Consider the following 16,636-nt stretch of genomic DNA (forward strand, 5'->3'; position numbering starts at 1 on the left):
TTCTGTTATGGCTGGTCTTGTGCTAGGAACTAATTTTTAATGGGTACTGGCCTTAAAATCAGCTCATTGTCTCACATCTGACAGAACACCCTGCTTGACCGTTGACCACAGTCCTTCTTAAAGTATAATTTGTAATGATTGGTCTTGCCAGTAGGTGGCGACATTGTCTCCTTTGATCTATGTTTCAGTACAGATACAATATTTTCATTTAAAACAATTTCCAGGACATCCCATCCAGGATGTACCGCAGGTTCTACGGCCAGCACCCCATGACCCTGACCAGAATATGTGGTTAGAATATGGATGTATGAATAATTCACAGTACTATAAAGAAATACTTGTTGTTTTTATTTCAAATCATGAAAAATTAGTCATTTGTATATTTTGGTTTTTTTAAGATGCTAAATTATCGGTCCATTTTTTAGCTACATACAGTGCCAGGTTTTAATAAACCTTAATGTTAGTCCCAAGTACTCTAAAGAAATCAGTCATGACAGTGCTTTTTAAGTCCTGAAAGTACATCTTTTTCTGCCACATGTGGTATAACTGAATGCACTGGAACTATGAAGTACAAGTCTCAGTGTCACATTGTGGATATAGACAAACATTCATTGACCTTATTCATACCGACTGATAGAAGAAGCCAGTAGTTGTTTCATCATTTGTATAACAAAGGTCACTTTTTATATCGTTTTCGAAGGCTTAAAGGAGGACACACTTTGGTTATCCCTGCTGGGCAGCAGGAATGTCAGGAATGCCCGTAAACAGATGACATCAGGGTAAGATAGCCCCCCACTTCACAGGCCTGCTCTGTCGTACTGAGGTGCTTGTGCTGCAAGATGAAAACTCATTTTGCGTGCTGTTTTTTTGTGAAGTAATTGTACCATTAAATGACAAATGCATGTTGAATCCAGGTTGCATTCTAGAGCTGCATCGTAATCTTAGTCACACCTGTCCCTTTTGTGTCCATGGCCCTTCCACCTCCATCACACCTGTCCCTTTTGTGTCCATGGCCCTTCTACCTCCATCACACCTGTCCCTTGTGTCCATGGCCCTTCCACCTCCGTCACACCTGTCCCTTTTGTGTCCATGGCCCTTCTACCTCCATCACACCTGTCCCTTTTGTGTCCATGGCCCTTCCACCTCCATCACACCTGTCCCTTGTGTCCATGGCCCTTCCACCTCCGTCACACCTGTCCCTTTTGTGTCCATGGCCCTTCCACCTCCATCACACCTGTCCCTTTTGTGTCCATGGCCCTTCTACCTCCATCACACCTGTCCCTTTTGTGTCCATGGCCCTTCCACCTCCGTCACACCTGTCCTTTTTGTGTCCATGGCCCTTCCACCTCCATCACACCTGTCCCTTTTGTGTCCATGGCCCTTCCACCTCCATCACACCTGTCCCTTTTGTGTCCATGGCCCTTCCACCTCCATCACACCTGTCCCTTTTGTGTCCATGGCCCTTCTACCTCCATCACACCTGTCCCTTTTGTGTCCATGGCCCTTCCACCTCCATCACACCTGTCCCTTTTGTGTCCATGGCCCTTCCACCTCCATCACACCTGTCCCTTTTGTGTCCATGGCCCTTCCACCTCCATCACACCTGTCCCTTTTGTGTCCATGGCCCTTCCACCTCCATCACACCTGTCCCTTTTGTGTCCATGGCCCTTCCACCTCCGTCACACCTGTCCCTTTTGTGTCCATGGCCCTTCTACCTCCATCACACCTGTCCCTTTTGTGTCCATGGCCCTTCCACCTCCGTCACACCTGTCCCTTTTGTGTCCATGGCCCTTCCACCTCCGTCACACCTGTCCCTTTTGTGTCCATGGCCCTTCCACCTCCATCACACCTGTCCCCTTTGTTCCCATAACTCTTCTTCCATCTCCATCACACTTGTCCCTTTTATGTCCTCAACCCTTGCTTCCAGTACACCCGCAGACTTCCAGTATACCCACCACCATTTTCATTTCTGGAAAAATAACTGCTTTACTTTATGCTTATAACAAATGCATGGGAGATCTTCATGTAGGAAGAGGCCGTTGCCCTTCCGTATATTCAGAGCTGTATTTCATTCTGGAAGCATTATCCTCCTCCAAAGTTCCAGACTGTAACTCTTTGTTACCCCAGTGTTAGGTGTCACCCTAATTCCGTTTAACATCTGCAGGGCTCTGGTTGGCTGGCTATAATGTTAGCCCAGCATTCCTTTGCCTCAGACCCTCAGGTTTGTGCTCAGACAGCGTGCTTCTTAAAAACAAAACGCATAGCAAAAACTGGCATGCACACATGGACTTCCAATAAAATAGAAAACTGACAGTGATGCTTTTGATATGTATATATGGTTTTTCTACTTAGTGATTTCTGCATTCATGATAGACATCTCCCTCAAGCAAACTGACAGATTTGCTGAACCTTTTACCTTGTTTCCAGCAACACGGAACCGGTTCTGTTGCTGGGCTGGTTTTCGCTTGGTGCCTTTTGAGAACCTGCCTGTATTTCCACTGGTTTTACTAAAGGACAGAACGGAAACATTACATGGGCAGAAATGAGTGTAAAATAAAGGTCCATATGGTCCATTTTGGATTTATTTTTCTGTTTCAGATTTCAAGTGCTTTTGAAGAGACAAAAGTGTCATATCCACTTTTGTCTCTATTAAAGGCTGTTTTACTGCCATCCTTTTAGGGATCGTGTAAAAAGAGTCTGCTAAAAACTGAACATTGCTGTCTACCTCCTGATCTCTTTGTCACTCGAGCACCACAATATTTTATTTACTCAACCTGCAACATGTTTATCATTTATAATTAAATCTGGCCAGCAAATAGATCTTTTGCTTTTCACAAAATAAAAAAAAGATGTAACATTATTTTGCTAATAAGCGGTGGCAAGTTGTTTCACTGCCGGCACCGATAATATTAGACAAAACTATGTCGGTTATCGATCGAATTTTCCAGCTATCCAGCTCCGAAACCACGCTGGTGGGAACTGGGTATTTTTGTGACCTCAGAGCAACAAACAAAGCATGGAAACAGTATTTTAGAGTATATATCTATGGAGTATAGATAGCTGCACGTGGAGTATAGGACCAGACCATGACCAGGAAATTCTAAAGATAAACACTGAAGGATAAAAGCATTGATTTGGCACTTTGTATTCCTACGATCAACACCTGGAGAATAAAAGAAGACAAACTAACTGCCAGTCTGGAAGCCTTCATAGTTACAAAATTGAGATCTGATGAGTGGTTTGGTCCAGTCGAGAATTACAGTTCACCAGTATCAAAATCTAGCAAAGTCTGTGGGCAGTGGAAACAGATCTGATTTTCGTAGACAGTTTCCATCCCTGGTTCTTGTATACTTTTCCTCTGATCTGTTTACTGCGGACCTTTGAGCTGGTTTCCCGCTAGATGCTGCCGGATGGATGGCTTGGAGCTGGCGGCATCTTCCAACTTGCGCCATACGACCTGCGCGGCAAAGCCAACCAGAATATTCTACAGAGAGAGCTTGACCATGAGCTGGGAAGTGAGACACAAGCTGAAGAAATGTGTGGAGCATTTGACAGACCAACAATAAATGTGACACCTGCTCAACAAGCCCTGGGCAGAGTGGCAATATTACCAGGAACCTTCATGGTGCTTCAATTGGGTAATGTGGTGAATGGTTAATGGATGAACTGTCAGTGGGAGAAATCACTGGATAGCAGGTGTACATATGTGGACATGATGCCTCAAACTGTACCTTGAAAAACCGAAGAGGTCAAAAAACACAGCATTGGTTTGTGTAAAAGAAAAAGCTGAAATAGCACTCTACATACATTACACATCTCTCGGACAATGGCCTTCTCTTTTTCTGTGAGGTCTTCTTCGTAATCCTCAGGAATTTGCTTTTCCAGGTTCTCATGGACCTCAAGCACCTGCAAAAGCCAGTGACAGGAGGGTGAAATTTCTAAGGATAAGCCGAACTTATCAATACGTGGCCAAAGGGCTTTGACTCATCCAGAAAACTGGAAATCTGGAGAGAACGTTTCCACTTGACACCATGTTTGCATAAGAGAAGCACGTATAATTCTGCAATACTATAAAAGAAAATGCAAAAAAAGAATCCCTGGTCACTATAGTATGCAGAGTTTGTTTAAAGGCATTTCACATTAATCTGGATGCAGATTAACAGCAAGTTAACACTAGAGATGTACGTCTTGTTAGAGCTTAGTCAACGGCCTGCAGGTCAAGTTTTATTGTGTTTTGTTTTGGGACAGATGGCTCCACCATTCTACCTTCATAGCTTGAACCACAGCCTCTGGTTTCTGGGCTGCAGGCAGGAGTCCGCCCTTAGCAGCAACACTGCTGGGTGCGATTCTGGCACTGCCCTGCCAAGGAATCACAGCATAGGGGATGCATATGTACAGCACTTTCAGTACTTCCAGTTTGCCTTTCAGAATTAAGAATGAAAGTGTAAGCTTGTTTTGTTTTGTGTCCTGTTTGTAGTACACACATTCTGCGGTTCTTCCTGGTGCTGGGACAAGGAGGATAACTGTGACTCCGAGTGGCACAGAGGTAGACCTTTCCTCAGTGGCCTCAGTCCAGTTGTGCTACCCTGAGGACAAAGAAGATGGTCTAAGGGAGCTCTCGATAGTTTCATGTCATACTCTTCTCTACACACAACACTATCCAGAGGCAAATAACACACACACGTTATGTTCCCATCATGGGAAAAGGAAGTCCTTTTCTGAAATACAGTCCTCCGCGAGCCAGAACATCACCATCACCGCTTCAGTCAATCACCCTCGAATAACTGCGCTGGCATGCGTGCATGTGCCGACAGCCCATAATGTTTCCCTGAAGATTACAGTAGTGAGATTAGCTTTTAGTCTCACATAACCCCATTCAATATCTAGTCAGGAATTCTGATCTGCCCCGAAAGAAATACAAAAATTATCAAAAGGGTTTTGTTTACATTCTGAAAAAGAGAAAGTGAAAATGTGTGAAGGGAGAGGCGGAACTTTACATGAACGGAGGTGTGAGCAAGTGAGAAAAATATCTATTTGACCAACAACACAAGCAGCCACGTAATTCCCCCACAAAGCAATTCACTACAGCAGGAAGCTCTCGACACTGGCTGTGTACTGGCTGCAGGAGAGAACATGGCGTTTTGCAGGCAAGGGGAAAAGAGAGTCCCGACCACCAACAGAGGCACACCAAGCTTGCGGAGCTCTCAGATGGTTACCTTTGTTGGCATCTTTGGCAAACTATAGCGGCTACGTGGCTGAGAGAGGAGAGAACAGATAACTATGAATGACCTTCTCGATAATATGCAGGACAGTCCTTAGGTCATGTGGGTGATCCCCTCCATTCTTCTCAAGGGGGCCCTTTAATCTGATTGGGCAGTAAGCAGATTCCACCGGCATGACTTGAAAGGGATCTCGCCATCTTATATCTTATCGCTTGGATCAGCCTAAGCCCCTCAGACAAAACCACGTTTTTGCTTCACTATGTCAATACAACATCTACGTTGTATCGTATTTCATTTCATTTGCATTAAGTTTACAAAAATGTGCGCAACTCTTGTGCAATATGACACAATACAGCTAATACAGCATCTGTAAACATTTATATAAAAACTTCACGAGCAAGAGGGTAGTTAAACGGCACAAGATAACTTTCCTGAAGTACAGAGTGTTCTATCCTCTCATCTATGACGTAGATACCAGAAGAAACATGAGCCAAACCCTCGATGTTTCAGATGCTGTCGTTCACCCTGAATGACACATACAGAACAAGTGGCCTTGTCTTTGCCGTGAGAGCTTCGTGGTATTATGGACTTTTACCTGTGATAGTAGCTTGTCATCATCCTGTAACATCCGAACTTTGGTTTCCAGCTGCCTGACATAATTGGAAGTTGAATCTAGAGGAAAAAATGGACAAGAAAAAACATAAATTCCTCTGAATGGAAATGGCAGACGCGTAGTCACATAGCCCTGCTTCATGACCACAATGTCTAAAATCTTCAAATGACTCTCATCCTGAAATGTTACGAGTTAATGAACAATTAATGTAGGTTAAAATGGTTGGCTACTGTATCTTGATCACTCTCAGTTGAATTACCAATGCAATCCTTTGCTGCACAGAATTGGCTAAACAGCGGTTTGGCCTGTCCCTGGCAGTATGATGGCCAGCTCCCAGTCTAGAAGCTGCACCTATGACCTGAGACCATTCAGAGCACATGAGGTGACATTGTGAAGACTGCTGCTATACAATGTGCAGCCTGCAACTTACAGTAGGGTGATCATGCATCCTTTTTTCCCAGATCTGATATCTTTTTTGGGACCTAAAAGTGCTTGAAATGTCTGGGATTTTGCTTCGTTTCATGTTGACATTTGCTTTCTGCAGTCAAAATACTTTCTGTGTGTATATTTGTGTTCCTTTTGAAGCCTCCTGTTGTGTCCTGCCACCGGTTTCCTCTTTGTTTGCAAAGCAGCCTAAAACTAGTTAGAAAATATAATCAAACTTGAGTATAAGAGTAGTATGTAAATGATATTGTTCAAATGTATTGACCTGGAGTTAAAAAAGGGACTTCGCCGACAAGTTTACAGTCTATTAGTTATCTACTTAAGCTAGCTCTTTTTTTTTTAAACACGACAATCAGCAATTGTGTGTTGGGGAGAAGAATGGACCTTTGTTTTGTTTCTGGAGCTACGTTCATGCCTTCATCTCCTTCACCTTTTTAAAAACACAGGTCATGAATTTGCTGAAACTGACTGGCCGGCAGGAGTGATTGGGAAAGAGTCTCCTGGCCCAGCAGAAGCTGAGTGCAACCTAGTCGTGTAACAGGGTTACATAAGTAGTACCCTGACTGTCATTGGAGCCCTGTGAATAAAGTGCGTATTTTAATAGATACCATCGCACGCCCTTTAATGCCGGCCGCACCGACAGAGGGCTGTGTTGATAAATGTCTCACGCTACTTTTTGAAAATTAGAATGAAAGTACTACTCCTGATGACTTCACTAAAATGTAGAGCAGAATACTAAAGAAATGTTTAACAATGAACATGAAAGGCATACATACATTATTAAACGCACTACGCGTGATGCATGATGGGATCTCAGTAGCACAGGAAAGCATCGAGATGAAGTGCTAAGAGGTCTGGAATATTTTGTTATGTCCCGCGGTGGACGAGCAAGCAGGAAGCGGCGAAGGACGAGGCAGGTAGGCGGAATACCGGACAATGGGGGTTTATTTGGGGAAGACGGGGCAGATGGCGACGAACGGTACATCACAACATCATCAAACATCAATGACGGACAACCAACAGAGGAAGATGTGGACTGATATACATGAGTCAAGTCGAAATAACAGGGAAGAGCTGGGCACAATCGGGGAAGATGAATCCTGGATGATGAGGGGGCGTGGCACACACGAGGATTGGACGAGCTGGGCGTGACAATATGCAAATGGGTTTACTGTGTAGACCAGTGTGTTCGTGTGAGATGCTGATTTGTGGTTGCAGAAGGATATGACCCTTAACACTGTTGTCTACAGTAATGCTCTGAGCTGGAGTTTGTGCAATCCACCTGTATATGCATATGAAGAAGAGTGCTTCCTAGTGGTCACCAGGGCTTATGCACTAGACATATTCACTGGTGCTTCCTGCCTGATAAACCAAGAGCAGGCTTTGACCTTTAGCTCTTGTCTTCTCCTGAGCATGGCGTCTGCTATCCAGAGGAGCCAGCTCAACCTGTTTGGACCCAACTCTATCCTTGCCTACAGGCTGGCCGCAGTAATCCACCCTGGTGACTCACTCCCTGGATTATGGTCTGTGCCACGTGACACATGGCTGCATATTTACTGTAATTTAGTTCACTCTGCTTCAGTGAAAGGCAGCAGGATCCCTCCTGCATCCCTGTGGCCTGAAGACCAATTTTGTAACTTCACAGCAGCTCACAGTAAAACTGGCTGCCAGCTGCCCTTTGCAATCCTTTCTGAATTAAAAGCAATTTTGAAGCTGGTGGGGGTGGTATGGTGGTGCGGTGACTTGCATGGTTGCCTGACTGCTCTAGAGACCAGTGTTTGAGCCTCTGCCCCAGGTCTACCTGTTTGGAGTTGGTATGTTGTCCCTGTGGGGTCCGAAAGCATGCTACGGTGAACTGGAGTTGCCAAATTGCCTGTAGCTGTGAATTGTATATATGCCGTCAAATGGCCTGATGGCCCATCCTGCGCAATTCCCGGGCTTGTGACCAGCACTGGTCCGTTTTTGCAGGCCCTACCTACAGAAGAATTTTACTTTGAAAACTTCTTAGCTGTCAGCTGAGGTTTCACCGAGATTCAACACAAGTGATGCTAATCCAAGCTGCGGCATTCCATCCACGAGGCTTTCATCTGAAGAGGAACGTCTCTACCTTCTATCTGTTTGTTCTACCTTTGTATCTTCCAGAAGATTATTACCTGATACACCTTCTCCAGGAAACCTTGTGTATCATACAGAAAATCTTACAGATCTTACATAACCCCATTCACTGTGCCTGGACATGTTTATCTGACACGTTCCATTGGCTTCCATGGTTTTCCAACAGGAGACAAGAAGACGGGACAGTCGTCCTCAATTGTTACAACTTTTACTTCACATTGTCTGGCTCAGAAGTATATAAGTGTGAGAAAATACACCACAAAAGAGTCACAGATGCAAATCTGTGGTCCTCTTTCTCCTTTTATTTTTGAATATGGAACCTCATGTTCCTAACGGGAGGAACTAAGGTTTTACTTCACTTCATGCATTTGTCTAAAATTGGTGTTTGAGCTAGTTATTTCCTTGTTTTAGTAACCTGTTAGGAAAGTAAATACATTTAGAGGAAAACATGAAAGACTTGTATTGAGGAACAAAGCTTCATGTCTAAAGGAGAACTTGGCCCTGCAGTTACACTGCTGGGCCATGGATCTACTATACAAGGTTCTTGGTCCCTTGTAGCACTGTGTCTAGAAAAGGCCAGGTGTTTATCATGGCGATTAAATGTACGGAGAACCCTGCTGGCACAGCTGTTCTTGTGTACCATACCATTTTCTACTGAAGGAATCCGAAGAGGGATCTTCAACAAGGAACTTGTGTTTACGAAACCGCATGCTAACTGAAGCATCATTAAAAAAAGCATCGATGAGACACACATGTCACTACAGGCATCTGAACGCAGATTACTGGTAGGGAATGACAGCTGGCTTTACAACATCAACTTGACAACATTCACAGAGCTTAAGTTTTATTTGCAGGTGAATGTCTACACTGTTCTCAAGACTAGCACTCTCTCCCTAGGCACCCTGCTGCCTCTCGTGCCTCTGTGCCACTGCTTGACAGACTGAGCAGGAGTCTCAGCGCTGCGTTGAGACTGGATTGTGGAAAACCATGCATGTGTCTGCTATTCCATCTTCCTTAGCGGCCAGTTCTCAGCTGTGGAGAGCAGCTTCCACCACACTAATGAGGACACGTTTTTAATGATGTGGAATATGACTTCAGTTCCCCTGAATGGAATCTCAGCAGATGTGATGAACGTTCTGCTCTCTGTTCTGCAGTATAAATGGCTCACATGAAAGTTTAATGCAGAGAGATAAGAGCATGCCGTCAGCTCCTTTGATCTACTGTGGCTCAGATCTCCGGCGTGCCATTCAGCCACAACATCCCATGATCCAGCCTCACCCTACTCTTTATGCCGCATGCACTTGTGTAGAGGAATGGCAGCTTGAAGTGAACCGTAGCAAGGACCATGTTGAGGGCCATAAGGTATGTTTCTCTTCTGAGCACATCACACTCGACAGCCCTACCCCTGTTCCTGGAGAGATGCCAGAAAGGCAACAGGAATTTCCACAGTTCTTGGCAAAGGAGTTATATGCTACATTCTTTTCCTGAGGTAGTGAATTCAGGGTCTTCCGTATTGCTGAGAGGAAATAGCAGTTCAGGAGAGTTTGAAGCAGAGGGGGAAACCGTTATCCATGAAAACACTGTAAACAAAGCTTCAAAGGGAGGTCTGATTAAAATGACGCCACATCCATCCATCTTTTAACTACTTATCATGTGATACCACATACTGCATAAAATTCTACTGTTCACTCAGTTTTTGGGTTAATCTTTAAAATTAATAACTTCTGAAATATTCATTATTAACTGAGATGCACATAATTAAAGCCAAACTCAATTTATATTCTAATTCCAAAGCCAACCACAACTTCAAGTCCTTTGTGAAAACAGATACATGTTGAAAAGAGAAGCTGCACATTATTCCTGTCCTTGATAGAACATGTATTAGATTAATGAATTTAACACCCAATGCTACCATACTGTGAAGGAACTTAATATTTGTTACTAGCCAAATGTGCTACTTCCATAAAAAAATGTCTAACATGCCTTTTTTTATTATTAGTCACTAGGCTAGTGTTCAGTTCTTGTACTTGCCCTTCATTTTAATTACTCACATTAGGCAAGTGGATGAGTTTAATTTTAGTGATGGACAAAATAACACTTCATGAACCATTTGCTGTATTTTTGACCCCACTAGATGGTGCTCTTAACTTGCTTTGACACATGCTTTGTGCCCTTTTTTTGAATAAAGAGCACCATCTACCGGAGTCAAAAAATACAGCAAATGGTTCATGAAGCGTCATTTTGTCCATCGCTACTTAATTTCAAGCCCTGCTACCATATTTGAAAAATTTTAATAGCGAATTTGCAAGGCAGATCTGTGTTAGTGACACCTATTATAGTGGTAATATAGGGTCCCAAGGAACACATTCGTGAGCATCCCTAAAGGAAAATTAAAGGGTGAAATTGAGTGGGCAGCTCATTTAATAACGCCTCTCTGTGGTTCCCAGGTAGGTAACCAAATTAAACATGTTAAAGCATAACACACTATCCCACAAAGGGTCTGTATTCTCCAACATGGCATGGTAGATGTTCACTTGTAGGACAGTTGTGGGAAAAACTTAACTGTTCCTGTATAAGCAGATGCATGACAGCAGGCTTTTTCTCCTTTGATGTGCTTTAACAAAAGAGTGCTTTAAACACCCCCTCCCACTCGAGAGAGCTCAGTGCTGCCCCACTTCTGTTTCTTGGGACCAGATTTGCCAGCAGTCAGCTGGATGATAATAACTGTTACCATGGTGCCCTACCCCCACTACTTCTCCAGCCTTCTCCAAACATGCAGGAAGAGCAGCTGGTCTGAGCCATCCTGTAGTTGACCTCCTTCCTTTCCAATCAGCTTACGTTTCCCCTAAGAACAAGAAGCCACAATGTCCTAGGAGCCTAACTAGCTCAGCCTGGAGTCACACTCTCCAACCTCAACGTGTAAAGTTCATATATGGCCTGACCCTTTTCTTTATTTATGCTGCACTGGTGTCATCTGCTGCAGTCGTGACTGTTTTACTTCATCTCTTTTTGTCACTAGAATTTCACAGTGAATCCAACAGGCTAGGGAATTCCTTTAGTGTAAAACATATTGGAAGGATGTCTTGCCAGTGTAGACAAGATATCTCCAGGTCTAATGTCCCCGTTGTGCTGCTAATGGACCCTGGACACTGGTAGTCCCCTGAGAAATTCATCACTTAGATCATTTTCAAGGTAGTCTCGCAATTACCGGTTTCTTCAAACCACATGAAAAAATAAAAGGGCTAAAACTGTCATATGAATTCTTCCTAAATGAAATGAAAACAGGATGAAATGCATACGTGCTCCAGAGGGGAGTATCCCTCAGCTTAACAGTAGAATGAGATTCCAGAACAAAGTAGATCTTACATACAGATATGTAAACAGACTGTGTCAACCACATCACCATGAACTAACACTGGCGCTATGCATATTGAATTTGTGTAACCAAATCCACTATAAACTAGACAGCGTACTTGAATATACTTTCATGGTGACATCAAGAATACATTTGGAAACTGGTGGTTTGGAATAGAAGCATCACTGATGTGCTTTTCCTGACCTTCCTTGTCCCGCTGCCTGTATTGTACCACCATATGGGCCACCAGGACTGCTGGTGTGCCAACGATATCCACTCCAGAGAAACTTAGCGCTATCTGCTACCCATGCAGACCAGATGTCCCCAACCCAGACGTGGTCACGGCAGAGCAGCCACTTCGGCAATATGAGAAGCTCCTTTACTCCGAAACAAGGAGCAAACCTGAAAAGCCTACATTCTAATCCACAAAATCTCTATGGCAGCAGCTATTTGCAGTAAATGAATGAAGCCGTGAAGCAGGGGGTGGGGGCCTTTCAAAAATAGAATCCCGTCCATTCATTCTCATCAAGAAGGTCTTTCTGCATGGGCTCATTAACATAACAAAACAGTGGCCCTATGCAGTGCAATGGACCGTTTTTACCAATACAGGCAGGGCAGCACAAACAACAGTCAGACGGGCAACCATGTACGCACTCCTCTAGTCAGAGAACGTCATCAGGTCTTCATTTGGAATTTTATTCTTTTCCAATTTTAGAATGTGCTAAATATTTAATGAATCTACATTTTATTTACAGCTTAAAACAAAATCAAAGCAAGCAAACAATAAATGTCAACATAAATAATGTACAGGGGGTTTCCATGGTTTATAGTGCAACTCTCAATTCAGTGGTTTTTGTTGTAAAAGTCAGTGGGAAAGAACTTCCATCCAAGCTTCTGTCCTCAGAAATACTCCCAAGAGTGTGGTTTGGAGTGGCTGGAAGGTTCCGCAGGACAAGCCAATTACAAGCTTATTTGCGAGTACTCTTTGAAGTCCAGTATGGAGGGAATTTAATAGGTGAAACCTGACATCTAGAGCAGCCAATAATACATGTTCATCAAGTGGAGAAAGACAGTTTGACCACTGAGCCCCTGTTGCTAGGTCTGCCCTCTATATGACCACCATGACATGCAGACTACCTTAGTCTGCGCACACCCCCTTCCCCAAATACCTTTTAAATCATCTTCAGCTGGATTACATACATGAAGTACATCAGTGTGTTTAAGAAAATAAAAAGCCACCATCCCAGCACTTCTAACAGCACACTGCTAAATAAAAATATGGGTGGTCACCCAGAGAACTGGTCTATAAATTCACCAGTAACCTGATCTGCCACATGCAGTGAGGACTAGATAAATCATCAATCTCAAAAGATGCAGAAATATAAACATCACAGCTGATTCTCATTCAAAAAGATAGGGGTGCATTCTGCGGAAAATAGGAAACAGGTCCAACTACATTTTGGAAAATGCTTTGTCAGGGAGTGTTTCTAACCAGTTCTGATGGGAGAGAAACCGATACACATGGTAATTACCATATTAAATACCACCCAGACATACTGAGAGCACTCTGCCTTCTGCCGCATCCTCTGGCCCTGCGGCCGATCTGGACCTAATGGAAGCTCCCATCCCACAGAAACGGTTCCATTTCTTTTTGACCGTGGGAAGACGGAGCAAAAGTGATACCCGACCCTGCAACAGAAGTCCGGCTCATGACCCAGAAAAGACCCCCTTAGTCCCCTGGTACTTAACTGCAGGGGGGGGGGGTGGTTGGGGGTTGGGACTTTATTTGGGGGAGTGTGGAGATGGATTCAACTAAAAGGTTTAGAGGACAAAGGGTCAGTGGAATGGCAAAAGTGCTGAAGGATTGGTGAAAAGGTGCAAGTTAAAGGGAAGAGGTCACCCGCTCCCACCCCCACCCCCATCGCAAAAGGCCACATACCAGAAACTCCCAGTTAACCTGTTTCAGAAAGACACTGGTGGTTGAGATAATAAGCATGACATGCAAATTCAACTTGACATTTATTACTTAGGTTTTATTTTTGTATCCATGTTGACCAAAGCAACCAAGCAATTTCCAGTGTATATAAACACTGGTCAACCTTCTGGTGAGAGTGAGAGAGTGAGAGAGAGTGAGAGAGAGAGATGGTGTTCTGGGAGACAGTATCACAACCCCTAAATCTGTTGAGGTTATCCCCCCCCCTCTCTCTTTCAGGAGCTCACAGCACAACAGAGGGGGGGGGGGTTAAGTATAGACTGGTTAAGTATAGCATGTCCAGGTGAGGAGGCTAATCTGGGGCAGGAGCCAAAGGAGCAATCACACCCCCTGTCATACAAAGTGTGTAAGCAAGCCTTTAAGCATGGGGTGTCTGCTTACTCAGTTAATACTGAAAGAGAGACCATGCTGTTCCTACTCTGCTAAAGTTCATAATAATCAGGCAGACAGTTCAGGTCCAGGCAGTCAAAATCCAGACCAAGATTTTGTTTCAGCCAACCAGTTGGGTATAAAGAGTCACAGTCACAGAGTACTCAACTGGCTGGTTGAATCAAAATCTTGGTCTGGATTTGTACTTTCTGTACCTGAAATGTCCACATCTGGCATAAATAACATATACCTTACACAGTCTGATTGTGCAATAACACTGATCCGCCTTTGACCAAAGACAGACTACAATCAGTAATACTAAATGGCACAGCAGTAATTCTGGGTATGGTGTCAGGATACGCAGAACATCAGTATTAATCTATTAAATCCTTCCCTGTCTATGGAATCAAAATGGATTTGTGATTCATGGTGACTGTAGATTGTAAGATTTCTGTAAGCATATACAAAACTACTGAAAGTACACCAGTAGTAAGACAGACTGAAGTTACCTGTCCTTCCTAGGAACTGCAGAGGCAATTTAGACTCACCATCAAGAGCAGTGGGGATACTCCGGTGGTGGGTGGGGGCATACAGATCTTCCATGGACCTTCTGTTGCTCTCCACCTTAGGTTCCCCCGCTTTCTGCGTGTGGCCGTGGTTGTGATGGTGGTCTGGACTGCCGACGCTGCCTGTGCTGGAGGTGCTGCTTCCATCCCCGACATCTCGGAGAGTGCTGGACCCACCGTTCAGGTTCGTTAGACTGGACTGACTGTCAATGGAGCTCCTAGACCCAGCTCCACTCCGCTGCTCATCCAGCATAACGATGATCTCCTTTAGCTCCGTGTTCTCCTGCACCAATATCTCCTGGTTGACCTCTAGTTCCCTCAGCTTTTGCTGGTACAAACCCACCTCCTGCCACATAACACTGGCAGTGTAGCGGCCAAACCGCTGCCACTCTCTGGACAGCTTCTTGCCCTTTTGCCTGTCGTCGTCTAAGAAGCAGCACAGCTCCCTCAGCTCCTGGTTGTCCTCCAGCAGTTTTTGGTTGACCTCTTTCAGGCCCCGTATTTCATGAAGATGCACCTGAAGCCTTCGATTGACATCCTTCATCATGTTGCCATGTTCAACCATCAAGTTCATCTTCTCCTGATCCACTTTTCTCAGTCTCTTAAGCAAGTCATTTTTGCTCCATTTCAGCAGTTCACCATCAGGAACTTTACTTAAATCGTCCATCGGTTCGTCCGCCACATTCTTTGCCATATTCACTACTGTAAACACATACACAGTGTAACTAGGTACACTCTACAGATGCAGACTTAATGGAGTCTTAACGGTATCATTAGAATAGTTTTGTAAAAGCGAAATATTCGAACGAAAAGCATATTGGTTTAATACATCAATTTGGAGAAATAAATGTCTAACATAAAATACAAACGTTAAATCGGGTGACCTAAATAGGCAAAAAAAAGCCTCTAAACTGTTGATTAAACCGCAAAAGACTGTGGTGACGCCCAGTTTCCTCTTGTCAATATAAATCACATATTGTGATTTATGTCAGTAACCCGTTTATGTCCGTAGCGTGAGACGGAGATGCTCCTTCAACACACGGCCAGCGGTGGTAAAAACGATCGGTCAGTCCCGGTGGCTGTCGCTCTCCGCGGCTCCTCGCTCAGCACATTAGTGAATAACATGCAGTAAAGGCATTTCCAATCCTTATCAATTCAAAAGAACGTTACTTCCCGGATCATTCTATGCTTAATGTATACTGAATATTGAGGCTGTTTTTACATCAAAATACCTGCTGATTATCTCGCCGTCGGGTATAAATAAGCCACTGCTCCGAAGCAAACAGAGGGTTAGCGCAGAGGATCTTAAGTTTCCCCTCATTAAATACACGGTTGTTAGCCGGAATCTCCAGGTTAAAATGGGTGCTTCCCCCTGCCGCGGCAGAGGCTCGCTTCCAGCAGCCGGTCGCACGATGACGGGGCAGGTAGATGGAGGTGCAGCCCAGCGCCCAGTGACGGTGCAGGTAGATGGAGGTGCAGCCGGACGCTTTGTGCTCAAGGCCCGGCCTCCTTAAAGGAGCAGCAAACCACGCCTTCTGGGTACATGGCGTTCATTTACACTCCCACTATGAATGGCATGTGTAAGGGTGAATATAATGACATGTGTACTTTGCTCATATCCATTTGATATGTACATAAATATGTACTGAAGCAATAAATCTTATTTAATAGCGCCAGGGCAAGCAAATGAAATGAATCGCTTGAGAGTGTTACCAGCCACGCCTCGGTCGTGACTTTAACCCACTTGGATACCTGCTGATATTAATAACATACAGTTGGAGTTTCGTATCGCTATAGATATTATTAACGATGAATGTTCCTCTATTAGACTTTCTCTTTATGGTGTGTGCCAAGCATATTTGCCTTCCTCCGTTATAATGTCATTTTTACTATTGACGTTTTGACAAGTTGGCCGAATCGCTACATTTGACAGCGAACGAGAAACGAAGAACGAGGAAG

The 16,636-nt window shown here is 44.2% G+C and overlaps 2 protein-coding genes across 51 annotated transcripts in view; one reads left to right on the forward strand and one right to left on the reverse strand.

Annotated features, from left to right (window-relative positions):
• LOC125706962 (SRA stem-loop interacting RNA binding protein) overlaps nt 1-16,636 on the forward strand; it is a 170,518-nt gene that overhangs the window by 115,049 nt on the left and 38,833 nt on the right. The gene's annotated exons all lie outside the window — the stretch shown is intronic.
• ccdc85ca (coiled-coil domain containing 85C, a) lies at nt 333-16,173 on the reverse strand. Of its 50 annotated transcripts, none has more exons than XR_007382151.1 (10): nt 14,660-16,173; nt 5,818-5,894; nt 5,217-5,255; nt 4,485-4,586; nt 4,267-4,359; nt 3,808-3,906; nt 1,265-3,457; nt 1,103-1,143; nt 1,023-1,061; nt 333-981 (listed from the first exon to the last, which is right to left on the reverse strand). XR_007382151.1 is itself a non-coding variant. In XM_048973795.1 (7 exons), the coding sequence occupies exons 1-7, from the start codon at nt 15,369-15,371 to the stop codon at nt 3,368-3,370; spliced, it is 1,212 nt and encodes a 403-aa protein (XP_048829752.1). In that variant the 5' UTR covers nt 15,372-16,173; the 3' UTR covers nt 333-3,367. The 50 variants fall into 50 exon arrangements, 1 of the variants encoding a protein (XP_048829752.1); XR_007382145.1 differs by having other exon boundaries at nt 1,103-1,154; nt 1,194-3,457; XR_007382157.1 differs by having other exon boundaries at nt 333-1,193; nt 1,440-1,480; nt 1,768-3,457.

This window comes from Brienomyrus brachyistius, chromosome 14 (genome assembly GCF_023856365.1).
Source record: "Brienomyrus brachyistius isolate T26 chromosome 14, BBRACH_0.4, whole genome shotgun sequence".
Taxonomy (NCBI): Eukaryota; Metazoa; Chordata; class Actinopteri; order Osteoglossiformes; family Mormyridae; genus Brienomyrus; species Brienomyrus brachyistius.

Coding starts and splice junctions, on each gene's coding strand:
- ccdc85ca (XM_048973795.1), bottom strand. CDS start 15,371: ATGGCAAAGAATGTGGCGGACGAACCGATGGACGATTTAAGTAAAGTT. Junction 4,360..4,484: donor ACCAGGAAGAACCGCAGAAT/GTGTGTACTACA, acceptor ATTCCTTGGCAG/GGCAGTGCCAGAATCGCACC. Junction 3,907..4,266: donor CTGTGGTTCAAGCTATGAAG/GTAGAATGGTGG, acceptor TGGCTTTTGCAG/GTGCTTGAGGTCCATGAGAA.